The 15,010-nt window shown below is 39.8% G+C and overlaps 1 protein-coding gene across 2 annotated transcripts in view; it reads right to left on the bottom strand.

Annotated features, from left to right (window-relative positions):
* Positions 1-14,721, bottom strand: part of aff2 (AF4/FMR2 family, member 2) — a 214,843-nt gene extending 200,122 nt beyond the window's left edge. For both annotated transcript variants that reach the window (XM_074647868.1, XM_074647869.1), the window contains exon 1: positions 14,319-14,721. In XM_074647868.1, the coding sequence (XP_074503969.1) occupies positions 14,319-14,371 (53 nt within the window). In that variant the 5' untranslated portion in view covers positions 14,372-14,721. The remainder of the gene's footprint in view (positions 1-14,318) is intronic.
* Positions 14,722-15,010: the final 289 nt, after the last annotated feature.

The raw sequence follows: 15,010 nt of genomic DNA, 5'->3' as shown, positions 1-15,010 counted from the left end.
TATGTGAAGATTTAATGTAAATCCTTATCCAAGTCAATAAATAAAGTAGAAGTTTGAATTCTGGGGATAGTGCTGTTATAGCTAATAGTTGTATATTGCATTCTACTGAGCTCTGTGGCCTCTTGGCTAATTATCCATAACATGTAGGGGGAAATTGGAGTGTGCAATAATCATGGGAGTCTCAAAAGTTAATTTAGGGAAAGCATGGTGACATCCTCAGCCAATGCTAGAGTGAATGTCGCTAATAAGGAAATGCTTTCTTAAAATTTGAAAGACTACAAACATGGTGTCAATATCCACGTTATGAGGATTCCTGAAGGAGCAAAGGGGGTGCGTGGTCCAATCAAGTTCTTTCAGAGCTGGTTTCCAGAGTTTCTCCACCTGCAGACTAAAGGCCGCACCCCGCCTGCAAATATTAAATGTCTAGGGCTTTTATTGTGAAAAGGTAAGAACGGAAGGAGTGGATCTGGTCAGCGCTGTCTTTGTCAAGGTTGAAAGAAGTAATAAAGTTTGCTGTCCTGGTCCTGGACTACAGAGCCTCCGTATTGTTGTTTCATAAATGTAGGCGCAACTCAACCCCTATATGAGCATCCAGAGCATTAATATAGCAGCAAACTATATGCTATATAAAGTTATAGAGGAGCAATGTCTACCTGAGCGGAGAATGAAGTCACTCTCCCTCTGTGTGTGTTGTAATCCAAGCCAAACATGTGTGCTTTTAGTACATGTGAGCGTGCCCCACTGGTTAGCTCACGGCCGCCGTTCTGCACTGCTTTCATACGGCGGTTCCAGCTGATAACGCCGTCCCGACCAATGGCGCCGTTGCGGAAGTGTAACACCCACTCTCCCTCCCCCCCAGGTTAACACCGTTAGCTCTGTCAGCAATGTTGTCCTTGTTTTCACTGTTAGCTGCGAGCCGCGCCATGTTGAGAGCCGTGCGGAGGCAATAGAAATGCTCCCAATCTCACATTTAGCACCTTTAAATTAGGTTACATTAAGCTGCAGCAGGTAAATCACACCTGTGCCCTTGGCCAGCGATTATTAGATTTCATCATTTCTGCAACAAAGGGGCACGTAACATTTGACAAGGTGAAGTCGATGCTCTGGGAACGTGGCATACAACAGAGCATATGCATTACCGTATCCTGCTGAGGTGCAAATTATGGCTGATGAAGCCTCCCAAGACCTTCGACACCCCAGAAGAAGTCGCAGAATTCAAGTGTACCACGGACTAGACAGATGGCAGACTGCATGTTTCTGGACATTTCCAACACTCAGTTAGTCTTAAATGATTTATTCCTTAATATAGTTTGTTTGTGTACATGCTCAACATGGTTCTACTCTGGGCGGGGAATTATTGTAAGACTTTGCAACAGATCGATCCCTAGGCTGAGGTATAATACTGTAACAATGTTTGTGTTGGTGTATGTATCATAATAATATGCCAGGTAGTCTTTGCAGCCAAGAGCTACAGTTGCCGTTTACACTGATTAATTGTATCAAAGATAACTTGGTATGCAATTTAATATCACTTATACAAGGTTATTTTACATCTGTTGAAGGAATGTTAAAGGAAATCCAAGCACTTTGTTCATTTGTCTATGAATACGGTGATAAGCCAGGAACATATCTGACTAAACTTTTGAAAAAAAGTGTCTATTTGTAGTGTTAAGTGAGTTGAATTAGTTCAGGATGTCGACACTTTAAATATTTAAAGATATTTAAAGAATTTATAGATATTACTGATATTTTCAGTCCCCTTTCAACTCATTTATTGTCTTCTACAACAATGACAAATGATGCTTCCGAGTTAATAGAGACCTTTGCTTGATTAGATCTTCTTACTAAGGAACAGAAGTCAATTTTAAAAGCTTTCCATTACTATTGATGAAGCTAAGAGTAAAGCCCCCTGGATCAGATGAGCGTATAGCAATGACTTTGATAAAGAGTTTAATGAAATTCTCTGTATAATCACTAGTTTCTTCTCATCTTTAAGGGACGCCAATATTCCCTTTCCCCCTTTTTTTTTTTCCAGAGTCAAAAAATATGTTGTGAAGTGAAGGTGAGTGGAGAGGGACCGCGCTCTCCTTACATCTCAGTTGGGCAGAATTTCACTGATAAAGATAAATGTTCTGCTGAGGATTTCATATCCCATCCAGATGGTTGATATTTCATTTTCTTTTAAGACACTTAAGAAACTGAACAGATGGCTTTGCTCTTTATATGGAGCAAGTGCAAACCTTGAAATGTCTAAACTCTCAGCCATAGATAGGGCTCTAGATTTTAAAACAGTTGACCTCTGTCTTATACCAGTTCAGAAACAACCAATTTGTATACCTTAATTATCATAACGGTTATATTTGCATGATGTGATAATATAATTAGGTGTGTAAATCACTTTTTAATCAAAAGAATAAAAATAGACCTCCTGTTGTTGGAGGTCTGGTTGCTGCTCAACGCTGGTGAGCGGCTTGTTAATAAAATGAGAATAGCTGGTCCACCTTATCAGCCCACCTTAAGTGACAGTGAAACAGACATACCATGGGAATTTCAAAATAAAGGCGTATCTTAAAGATGATTTATATGTATTGATGTTTTCACTTTGCATCGACGATATTGAATTGCTGATCGTTCAATTGAATTCATTGCACCCATAATTATAAGTGGATTGTTTGCTGAACAATTAGCTCAAAGGCTCCATCTCCTTAAATATGACTTCTTACGATCCTTGAAATTGAGCCATTTTATTATCTCCTCAACTACTTTGATGACTGACGGCACTGTTTCAGTTATTCTACTTCTACTTTTTCTATAGATATCTTTCGCTCAGGATAGTAAAAGATGTGGGAAAAGCAACTGTCAGCAGTAAGTGTATATGACATGAGGAAGATATCTGTGAGAATGAACCGCGTGTAATAAAAGTCGAGGGATTCAGTTGAGAACTGCTCAAATCCTTCACATCTCCTCTTGAGATACGTTAGACGCTTTCTTAATCCTAATATGTCACAGATGTGGTACTTGAGCTCATTGTTTACAGTCTTGTGTCATGTTGTAGTGATACTGGATCCTAAATCCTAAAAGAAACTGAGAAAACATTTTAAGTTGATTTGGAGATCCTATCTCATTATTAGTTCCTTAAAATGTATAAACAGCTGGAAAGACACATCTGTAAGACATTACGTCCTTTGCAGTCTCAGTCTGCAGTCCTCACAATTACTCTTTGGCCCAGATTTATATAAATACTTCTGGAACACATCAAACCCACATGAAACTGGTGACTTTTTAAAAGATCTGGAAACACTTTCTTAAAGCTGCATGCTCTAATCAATGTTTTATATTAACAATGTATTAAATGACTTTATTACAAGACTGTGTTGAATACTCGATTCTGATTGGTCAATCACGCAGTCTGCGGTCTGTAATTTCTGTATAACAGACTGTTGCTATGTATCACAGACCGTTGCTACAGTGTCGGACTCCGGCGGACCGTTTTTTTTTGTGTTAAAATATAGATTTCTTCAGTAAGTAGCCGTGTAATAAGCGGGATAATGTACAGCTAGTCGTTCATTGTTGTGAAAGAATCCTCTTCAGGGTGATGAAAGACTGTGTGAAAATGTTCAATTGTAGTGACAAACCCACAGAGAATTACGGGGCTCCAGACTAACTTTTTACCTTGGTTGCATTGGTGCGTCTAGCTTTTTCATTTAGCTGCATCAGCACAGAATTTAGGTGACCTCAAATTTCCTCTCCGCGAAGATGTTGTATCAGGATCAGGCATGTTACCGGGGACTGGGGAGAAACGGTGATGGAGCGTTTATCTCCGCCGATGATGTCGGGTCTGGGCTGGGCCTTTCAGGGACAGGTGTAACGAGCAGCGCACCATTTTTCTTGACGAAAAAAAAAATCAATAGTTTTCTACATTTTGAATTACCGGTATGTTGTAAGGTTGTGACGTCGCTCGAGGAGGAGGACAGGGAAGAATATCAAGGTCAGAGCCAGTGCGACCAATGAAAATATTTAGTCGCACTTGACAGATTTTTGGTCGCAGGTCGCACTCTGGAGCCATGAATTATCACCCAATTCTGCCGTTTCCTTCAGCTCTATGCAGCGTTTTAGTGTCTTTCAGCTCATTGTTTTGGCTTTATTGCCCAAATGTTTCCTTTTTAGCAACAGAAAGCTCTAAAAACACACTGTACACTGTACCTGTCCAGCACCAAACCAGTTGAGTTATTGTGATAGTTAGCGACTGGCTGGCCAACATATTGATGCATTTAGCGGCTAAAATATTTTTTTTTTCTGGAGTTGGAAGAGACTAAAAAATAGCTAAAAGGAGAAATGTTCCAAATGAATGCCAAAGTTGCTCCATGTCTTGCTTGACGTGTTCATTTTTCTTTTTGAGATGATAACATGTTAGTTTTTACATATTGTTTCTTGTTTTACAGCTGGGTTTCTCCATATTAGTGCTGAAACAATTATTCTATTTATCGATTAGTCAATCTACAATATTAATCTCAATTGACTGATTGATCATTTAAGTAATCTAATGCACAAAAACATAAAAACAAATCCCCGGTTCCAGCTTCTTAAATATGAGGAATTGTATAATCTGAAAAATGCTTTGTTTTTGGATTGTTGGTCGGACAAAACAAGCAATCTGAAGATGTCATTGAGGGCTCTGGGAAATTTTGATTACATTTTACATTTTTACTTTAACTTATTTTTTTCAAAGATTTATTGTGTAATCGGAAAAACAATTGTCAGATTAAACAATAATGAAACAAATTGTTATTTGCAACGCTCCCAATTACTTTAAATAATCAAGGCTTCAGAACCACGGACAGCGACTGCTTCCTCCCACATGGACTCTAGGTGATCTCGCTGGTCTCCCAAGCTTCTTCACTCCGGTTCACTCCTGCTGACTGAGCTCCCATTTTACAGCCCTGAGGGATAACTGTCCCGCCAGTATGGGATAAAAAAGGATTTCTTCCAGATAGAAAGCTTCCTTTGGTGTTATCTGCTGTTAGTTTTTGGAGCATTTGTGTGTGAATTCTTGGCAGTTTGGGACGAGACACAGCTTCCTTTCACAGCCTCTGAGCTGCTGATGATGCCGACGTGAAGTATCATCAAGTGGAGCTGGCTTGGCGAGCCGAGGCCCATCACACGGCGAGGGTGGATGTTTCAGCGTGATGAATGATTTCTCTGCGTATTGAGCTCACACGTGTGACTGAGCTGATTGAGAGCTCGGGAGGATTGACGGGCAGATTGAATATTGGACTGTGAGACTGAGCGTTGAATGCATTGACTGTAAATTGACTCTGTCACCACTTTTTTCCTGCAGACCCCATCTTCTCTACTTCTGAGCTTATCCCCCAGACTTCGCTCTTTATGGTCTGAAACAGCACTGCAACTGCAAAAATGTTGAAGCTAGGGCTGTCAAATTTAACGTGATAATCACGCCCTAACTCAAATTCGTTTTAACACCACCAATTTCTTTAACACATTAACGCAACTTGCGTTGTAGTTTTAAAGCTAGAGTGAAGATAATGTTATCATATGAAACTAGGAAACCTGAGGAATCCATTGGTACCAACTAAGGATGATAATGTTGATTTTTTTTTAACCAACAACCGATAACCGACCCTCATTAACCGTTTCACTGACAAGATTAGTGCGTCGCATGCAGCGGCGCGCCTTGTGCAGTGTATGAGCACAACAGACAACTGAGTCCCCAGTTCACCCGTTCGAGAGTTAGCAGCCACGGTGCTGCGTGTACTGTCAAGGACACATGCAGCCACTTTCCCAGTAAGTCTCCCCCACACCATTCAGTTTTGCTCAGCTTTTTATTTGACTTTTAATATTTCTTTTATCCATTTAACCGATAATTAACGGTTAATCGGTTAAAATTCTTAATGTCAGTTAACAGTGAAACGGTTAATTATTAACATCCCTAGTACAAACCATGTCATTTCAGCTTGTCGTGAAGAAGGCTAAATAACGCTCCAAACTCACACTAAATTTTGGCGAGGAAAAACTGGCATGGCCATTTTTAAAGGGATCCCTTGACCTCTGACCTCAAGATATGTGAATGAAAATGGGTTCTATGGATACCCATGAGTCTCCCCTCTGTTGTTGCCTGTTGGGCTTGAATTTGCCATGTTATGATTGGAGCCTATTTTTCATGCTAAATGCAGTACCTGTGAGGGTTTCTGGACAATATCTGTCATTGTTTTGTTAATTGATTTCCAATCATAAATATACATACATTTGCATAAAGCGAGCATATTTGTCCACTCCCATGTTGATAAGAGTATTAAATACTTGACAAATCTCCCTTTAAGGTACATTTTGAACAGATAAAACATGTGCCATTAATTTGTGATTAATAACGATTAACTATGGACAATCATGCGATTAATCACAGTTAAATATTTTGATCGATTGACAGCCCTAGTTGAAGCCGATTTTTACATTTTAAAGCAGCAGCATAAAAAGAAAAATAATTCAAACAATTTAAGGATTCAATGAGACCCTGTCATAATAATAATAATAATAATAATAGTCAAATTGTCTTCCCACAGATGTGAACTTTTAAAGCTCCAAAACACGCAGCTGGAATCGTATAATTCTATGTCGACGATATGTGTAATCAATTCCCTAATTAACTACTTAAATGGTTCAACCAATCACCATCAGTGTCAATTAACAGTCAAAGCGATCTCCCCCAGATTCCACTGCCATGATTAGCTGGCTACATGATGGGCAATTACAGCGAGGAGCATGCAACATTCAATGAAAGCCCTATTACAATTATACAAAGCCCTCAGATCTCCGAGCGAGAGAATGAAACAAGGAGCGAGACGGGAGGAGGAGGAGGAGGAGGGGAGGAGGGAGAAAGAGCAACAAAGAGGAGCGGAGATGAAAGGGTATTTCTTCAGGAGGAGGAGGAGGAGGAGACCTACAGTGTTGGATTCGTTCAGATTTAACAAAGACGAGGGGAGCTTCAAGATTGTTTTCTCTCTCTCTATCGTTTTTTTTTTTTTCCTTAAAGGGAAAATCCACTGTCAAACAGGAGCCGCACATCAATGGCGAGTGACAGACTTTTAACTCCAATCTGACTGATTTTCATGGTCTCTATTGAAGGTGTGTGTCAGCTTTTATGCCTGTAAAATCCATTGTAAAATTGGAGAAAAATATTTTTTGACATTTTTTTACTCTCTCTCTCTCTCCCTTTCTATCTCTATCTATCTATCTCTATGTATATCTCTCTCCATTCTCCCAGTTGGAGGTGTTCTCCTCCTTATAATCTTGGACAGTTGAGTCCATTTTGACATTTATTAGCACTGAGACGTCAGCTACATCAAAGCAGTTTTCCAGAGCTGCTGGTAAAAAGACACTGGTTAGGAGCAGCAGCATCATGTGCAGCACTGGCTCCATTTCCAACCAAGTATATTTAATTGTGTGGTTGAATTTATTTGGGCTCAATACGCTTGAAATGAACTGATTCGTACGAGTCAACCACGTTCAAAGGCAAAGGTGTTCATACCAGTTCACAATGGCCACGCTCAAAGACGCTGCAGTGATATTCTTCACGTCTTTCGCGAGTCTTTGTAGTCTCGGCACAATGGGTCGTACAAACGGGGTTAACAGTGCTCACCTTCAGACCTTGAGAGCTTTTGTGGCGTGGCACTTGTTTGCACATATGAAACATGACAGAGTAAGTCAAAGAGTCTGCCTTGAGTAAGAAGTTAAAGCCCTGCCAATTTTCCCACGTCTGCATACCTGCGTGCCAACTGCTGCTTGAAACTCAGACTTAACACAAAAAAAAAGCAAAGATTTGGAAAAAATTAATATAATTCTCTGTAGCTGAATACAGTTTTTCCTTCTTTCCTATTGCGTTAATCATCTTGTGACACCTAAGAGTTATCTTGTCTTGACTAGAGCTGTAAATCGATTAAAATATTTAATAACGATCAATCGAATGATGGTCCATAGTTAATTGTGATTGATCGCAAATTAATCGCCCACTTTTTATCTGTTCAAAATGCACCTTAAAGGGAGATTTTGTCAAGTATTTAATATTCAAATATGCTTGCTTTGTGCAAATGTATGTATATATCTATTGTTAAAAATCAACTAACAACACAAAACAATGACAGATATTGTCCAGAAACCCTCACAGGTACTGCATTTAGCATAAAAAATATGCTCAAATCATAACATGACAAACTGCAGCCCAACAGGCAACAACAGCTGTCAGTGTGTCAGTGTGCTGACTTGACTATGACTTGCCCCAAACTGCATGTGATTATCATAATGTGGGCATGTCTGTAAAGGGGAGACTCGTGGGTACCCATAGAACCCATTTACATTCACATATCTTAAGGTCAGAGGTCAAGGGACCCCTAGTTTGACATGGTTGGTACCAATGGATTCCTTAGGTTTTCTAGTTTCATATGATGCCAGTATCTTCACTCTAGCTTTATATATATATATACATTTTGAACAGATAATAAATGTGCTATAATTTTCAAATATTATATATATATAGTATATATTTATGTTTCTACAGTAGCCCAGAACGTACAAACTAAACTCTGGCTCTAGATAGGGCCCTTCGCGTTTTCACATCGGCCACCTAGCTCTCCCACACGCTTGGCACACAGGAGAAGTTTCAGCTGGTTGCAATCTGCAAATTCACTGCTAGATGCCGCCAGATCCAACACACTGCACCTTTAAAGAGATAGATACCATGGCATGAACAGTATGACAAAATCTATGAAAATGTTCCGGTAAAATATAAATCGTCATATCGTCCAATCCTACATAAACATAGGTTGCTTTAGGCTTTGAGCATGGCGTTCACACCAGCTGAGACAATCTAAAGGAAATACTGACTACAAGCACAAGTCCAAACCTCATTGCTTTATTATGCCACACCATGAACACGCAATCATATGTCAAGGAGCGTCTTCTGGTTTTCATTCACTCCTTATCAACCCATCAGCAGCTCCACTTATTTGATTTATTTATTTATTTTTAATCAGCTGTTTCTGGCACGTTCCTGTGTTTTCTTTTCTGGAATGAAGCATTTTGGGGGTTTTTTCTCTGTGCGAGCCTAATTTCCCATCAGGACCAACTGACAGCAGCAGCATGATGGAGTGGTGGCAGGCGGGAGGGGGGGGTTACATGTGTAGACACCCCCTGAGCTTGCTGTTGAGCCCTGAGCGGCTCCACTCCAGCAGCGGGGGGTTAAGTACCTGGCTCCAGGGCCCTTCCATGGTGGCTGCTGAGGGACAGCAGTGTGTGTCACTTTCCCTCCCATTCTCCCCGCTGAATATACGCATTCAGAACAGCAAAGCGGTTGCCAAGTTATTGTGCTCCCACTACAATACACAGTTGAAGTGGAGAGTACAGTACATACTGTATCTTACAATCCTTCTTGCTATTTTAGCACTGTGCTCAACACAGTATGTATCCAGCACAAAAAACATGTAGTGCCTGATAACGTTTTTAACATCGTGACATGTGGATGTTTTTATTCTATTATTCCAGGAGGATTTCCAGAGGATGCATGGACACCACATCCCCTTATAAGGATCAACCGATTATTGGCCTTGCCAATTATCGGCACTGATATTCGGCATTTTGCTGATATATATGTATCGTTAATTTTTTTAACCGATGACCGTTCATTTTAAAATGCGCTACTTTGACTCTGATGCTGCCTCCTCTCTCTGTCAGCGCTCTCCACTCGGTCTCCACTGTGCAGTCTGGCTCAATATCCCGCCCACAGCACTATCTGATTGGTTACACGTCATCAGCAATAGCCAATCAATACTGAAGGCTGCTGCTCCACAGACGGGCAGAGAAAAACAAACAGACCGGCGCTGATCCGGTGAGCGAGCGTAGATGAGTCCTCTTGGTAAGATGGAAAATATTGTTGAATTTGCAATAAACATCCCAGTCCTCTCTGCTGAGGTTGCAAAAACCGTGACCTTATGATTTATTAATTATTATTATATTATATTATTATTTCCCAGTTACACCGTCGTTGACAATGTCCGAATAATGCACTTTGTTGCAACGATATTCAGTCAACTATAACGACATAATAGCGTTTATTTATGTAACGTTAGTTATATTTCTGAGTAATGTTGGTGACAGCGCAACTGAAACTTATTTTAGCTGCTGATTTGCAAACGTTGGATTACTCACCCGCATGAGTTTTTCATTGCGCGTTTACATGTACAACGTGAGCTAATGTTGAGCGTCGTAGAGCTTGAATGCGATAGCGAACGTCAATAAGTTAATTTGTTGATCCATAATTTAGCCAGCTGACTAGCAAAACAATTGATCTGTTATAAAGTCATTTTTTACATGTCTCTTACCCATAAACAAATCATTAAGAAAACAAACAGACAAAAATAGAACACAGTTAAATACAGTTACATTAAAGAGTAGAATAGTTGGTCATCATGGTTTTAAATTGACCTATTAGTTCAGTAGTGTTATAATATAAGTAATACGGTATTTAATTGGATATATAATTGCAAGTTACGGGCTTTATAAATAAATAGAAACCAGTACTTGTCACATCTTGCTGTTAGAGATGCTCAGTGTAATGGAATGAAATGGAACTGCATGTAAGGTCTGTGTTAATCCATACATGCACTGCATAGATGGTGTACAGTTATCATAGTTTTATATATTTTTACACTTTATAAAACTTCAGAGACATATTGTTTATTTATTTATTAAAATGTTCATTTAACTTTACAGGAAGCTGGGAGCTCCCTGCACTTTTTGTTTTGAAATAATATTGAAAAATTCTCTTTTAATTAAACATATGCTTTAAGGCATTTCAAAGAAGTTTTATGTTATTCCCATTTTTGACAGCAAGATTTTCATTTTTACTGCAAATAAATATCGGTTCAAAATATCGGTTATCGGTCTCCTTGATTACTAATAATCGGTATCGGCCCTGAAAAAAACATATCGGTCGATTCCAATCCCCTTATATACCCAAAATATATCCTGCACAATATTCATCCAGCATGTAGACATTCATATTGGTTTGTTTTTTTTGCAATGCACTGATACCATTACTGGATGGGGCCGATCTATTCCATTCAATTTTATGTTTATATACTATATATATTATATACTATAAATTTGAGTTTTGACCAATTTGTTACCAAAAAGGTTTACACTGGAATTGTAATTCCTGTTAATTTTGAAGATTTTTTACCAAGTTGCTGGTGTACAATTTATTATTCTAATAATAAATAACAATTCAGTAAATGTATATCTATGTATTTATATATTCTATTGCATTTTGTTTTACAAAGTTAGGAAAACAATGTTTAAGTCCAGCCTGATGTTGCCTTACACATAAAAAGAATATGATCCCAGTCACTTCCACACAGTGAGGCACGCGGCTTATTAATTAAACAGTGGTATCGGACCGGTACTCGGTATCGGCCGATACCCAAAGCCTAGGTATCGCTATCGGGACGGAAAAAGTTAGATCCGTGCATCCCTAGTTTTTTTAGCATGCAAAATGTATTTATTCATCCAGAAAGAATTTCATGAACATCGATATATCGGCTAGTTCCCATCTCCTTCTATCACACTCATACATACAGTGAGGTGGCTCAGCAGGTAGAATGGGTCGTCCTCTCATTTCATGGTCGGCTCTAAATGGAAGAAATTGTAAAGGGCTTTGGATAAAAGCTCTATATAATTGCAGTCCTGAACTGGGAGCTGGCCAGTACAACCAGGGTCCAAGCTGACAAGCTGTTCTGAATTTTCAAATGGGCCTTCCATTACTTTTCATATGTCTGATTTCTGCTCAAATCAATGTTGTAATAAAATCCAAATCATGCAGAGAAATAGAATTATAATTCACTCCTCCCAGCTGGCGCCCTCCCGGTCATCTTTTAAACCTCCAACATCTTCTCAGTGTTAAAAGCCTTAAACAGCACTTCTCCCCATGTGAGTCTTTGTTCTGATGTCCTCTCTGCTGCATGTGCTTCACTGAGGAATGCTATATTGCACAGCAATGATCAGGACTGCAACTAACTATTCTTTTCATTACAGATTAAAGCCTGACCCCTACTGAATTTTTTTATTGTGACCAAGATATGTACTTAGCAGAACATTTTACAGTGTAAACATCAACTTGTCAGTGTTCTCTGTTGGATAAACTATGTAAAGGTGATACTCTTCTTGGAATTATCTCATACATAGTGGTGCCGATATATCTGCCTGGGCGATTTATCAGCAAATAAATTAATATTTGTTTCTATTAATGGAGTAAAGCAGCAGTAGGTAGAATTGGAGCAAATATGATTATAAAAGTTATTTTTTTTTAAACGGACACTATGTCCTGATAGTAGTGCATGAGACAGGTAATCTGAAAGAAATCATGTTGTTCTGTGTCCTCCTCCGAAAACAACAAATCAGAGCAGAGCTGGGGCCTTGCCGTCTCTGAGCAGCTGTCAATCACTCATGAACTCCGATCAAACAGTCAAACTAGTCAGCGCTGATCAAATATGAATACATTTTTTGTTACCGTTATGCCTATTTCTTACAGAAAATGTTTTCAAAAACATCTTGTAGTGTAATGTTTAGCTGTAAGATGAGAAAGTTTGTGACCCGGCAGCCATGTTGAAATCAGTTGAAGAAATACCAAGCACCGCCCACCAGCCGGATCACAGCCAATAGGAACGCTCAATAGGAACGCTCTCTCTCTGAAATGACCTGTGATTGGCCAAAGTCTCCCGTCACGGACTATATTTTCTAAAGCCTGAAAACGGAACCATGAGGAGGTGCGGAAGTCTAGTTTTCTCTCAGAACACTTGAATTACAAAATGCTGAAAGGTTATTATGGATTTTTTTGCCCAATGATGCCAAAAGCATTCTGCCTACTGCTGCTTTAATAAGCTGTTTGTTTAATATGTATGTGACTAGGATAATTCTTTTATGTGTAAGGTAACATCAGGCTTGACTTAAACATTGCTTTCCTAACTTTGTAATTCTAAATGTAACAAATAAATACATAGATATAAATTTACTGAATTGTTATTTATTATTAAAATAACTATTTATACTCCAGCAACTTTGTACAAAATCTTCAATAACTTCAAATTCAAGTGTAAACCTTTTTAATGCAGCAACAAATTGGTCAGAACTTAATTACGAAATTACTACAAAATTCCAGTTTATAATGTATATAGCATATAAACATAGAATTGAATTTAATAGATCGGCCCCACTGATTTTCGATCCAGCTATTTGAGTGAGTATCGACCCGATATCGAATCCGATATCGACCTATAACCTTATTTATCAAAATAGTTGCTGATTCATTTTGGCAACTAACCAATCAAGTTACCACCTAACAGTTCCAGTTGTATGGATCAACAAAGAAGTCACTCTACTAGTACTAACTCTGCATCAGCCTGCGAATCACAGCAGCATGCGAGACTGCCTATACAGACCACTCTATAGCACAATGGTTATCATACATCCAGTGGAAACATCACAGGCTATATGTTCAAGAGGAAGCAGATGTTAATGTTAGCATTTATAAACTAAGCAGCACAACCAGCAACATTAAGCTTCCACTGACATCCCAGAACAACCCAACTTCACTCCTTCATAATGTGTCCAGATTGTGCATGTGTTATCCCCCCAAAAAACACACCAATCACCAACACCTGTGCTGCAACCAGGTGGCAGTTGAACTCACCTGAACTCATTTTCTACATGTACAAAAAAAATTGAGGACAATAATGAAATAAACTCTGCAGAATCAAACTGTCAAACTTCTGTGTTATTTTACATTTATTCACATTGTCTTATATCTCTGTTACTACATTGCCGGTGCTCAGCCTGCCAGCGCTCTGTCGCACAACAACCCGGTGCAGCTCCTTCACATTCAACCCAAACATTCCTTAATATCACAATGAGACAGTGAGAGCCGGCGTGTGTTTGCATGTGTGTGTGTGTGTGCATGTGTCTATGTGTGTGTGCAGGCTACGTGTGCGTGCTGAGCCCTCCGGTTCGTCTCAAGCAGCAGCAGCATCGGCAGCTTTAACGGTGACAAAGAAAGACGGTTTGCACGGTTTCTCTCCGACCGGGACTCACTTTGGGTTGCCTCTCCACATCCCAAAATCCCGTAATTTAACCCGTGATTTTTTACCACAAAAGCGGTGTTGCCATGTCCGTTCATCCCTCTTTTAAAGCTCACACACATATATAATAATAATAAAAAAAAGCCAGAAGATCTATAAAGCAGTGTGCGCAGGACTTACCATGGTTGTTCAAGCTCCCAGTCTCTGAAAAAGTCGAATTCAAAGAGGTCCATGGTCGCTTCGGCCGGTGGTGGAGGTGGTGGTGGTTAAATCCCCAGCTGGTGCGACGTGGTTCTACATAGGCTACTGATACTGACTGACTGGCTGTGTGAGTGTGTGTCAGAGAGGAGACACAAGCGGCTGCCGCTGCCAGGAAGCTGCTACGTGGTCGAGGCGAGCTGACAGGCAGGCAGGCAGAGGTGGAGGGAGGGAGAGGGAGAGAGAGAGAGAGAGAGAGAGAGAGAGAGAGAGAGTGAACACACACAGACTGCTGGAGAGGCTGAAGAAGACAAGTCACACTGAGATATTCACTGCAAACACTTTGCTTCATAACAAGCGACACTATTTATACCACACGGATCTTACAAAAATAAACCTGGTCGTTATTCATCCCACAAAAATAATGTGTCACTTAGGCTACTAATGTGGAAGAGTGACTTGGCAACAGCTGGGATATGTGTTGTTTTTTTTGTTTTTTTTTCAAAGTGCACTAATTGTGCTCGGTGTTGCAGACAGGGCCGGCTCTAGTCCTTTGGGTGCACTAGAGGCAAAATTGGGATTTGGAGCCACCCCAGGGTTCAACGCCCCCCAGAACCCTAACTCTAGTAAACCCGTAAACCGCAACCCCCATCATCAGACATCACAGTGTTTTT

This window comes from Sebastes fasciatus, chromosome 10, assembly GCF_043250625.1.
Source record: "Sebastes fasciatus isolate fSebFas1 chromosome 10, fSebFas1.pri, whole genome shotgun sequence".
Taxonomy (NCBI): Eukaryota; Metazoa; Chordata; class Actinopteri; order Perciformes; family Sebastidae; genus Sebastes; species Sebastes fasciatus.
Note: the sequence above shows the minus strand (reverse complement) of the source record. Positions and strands in the feature narration are given on the sequence as shown.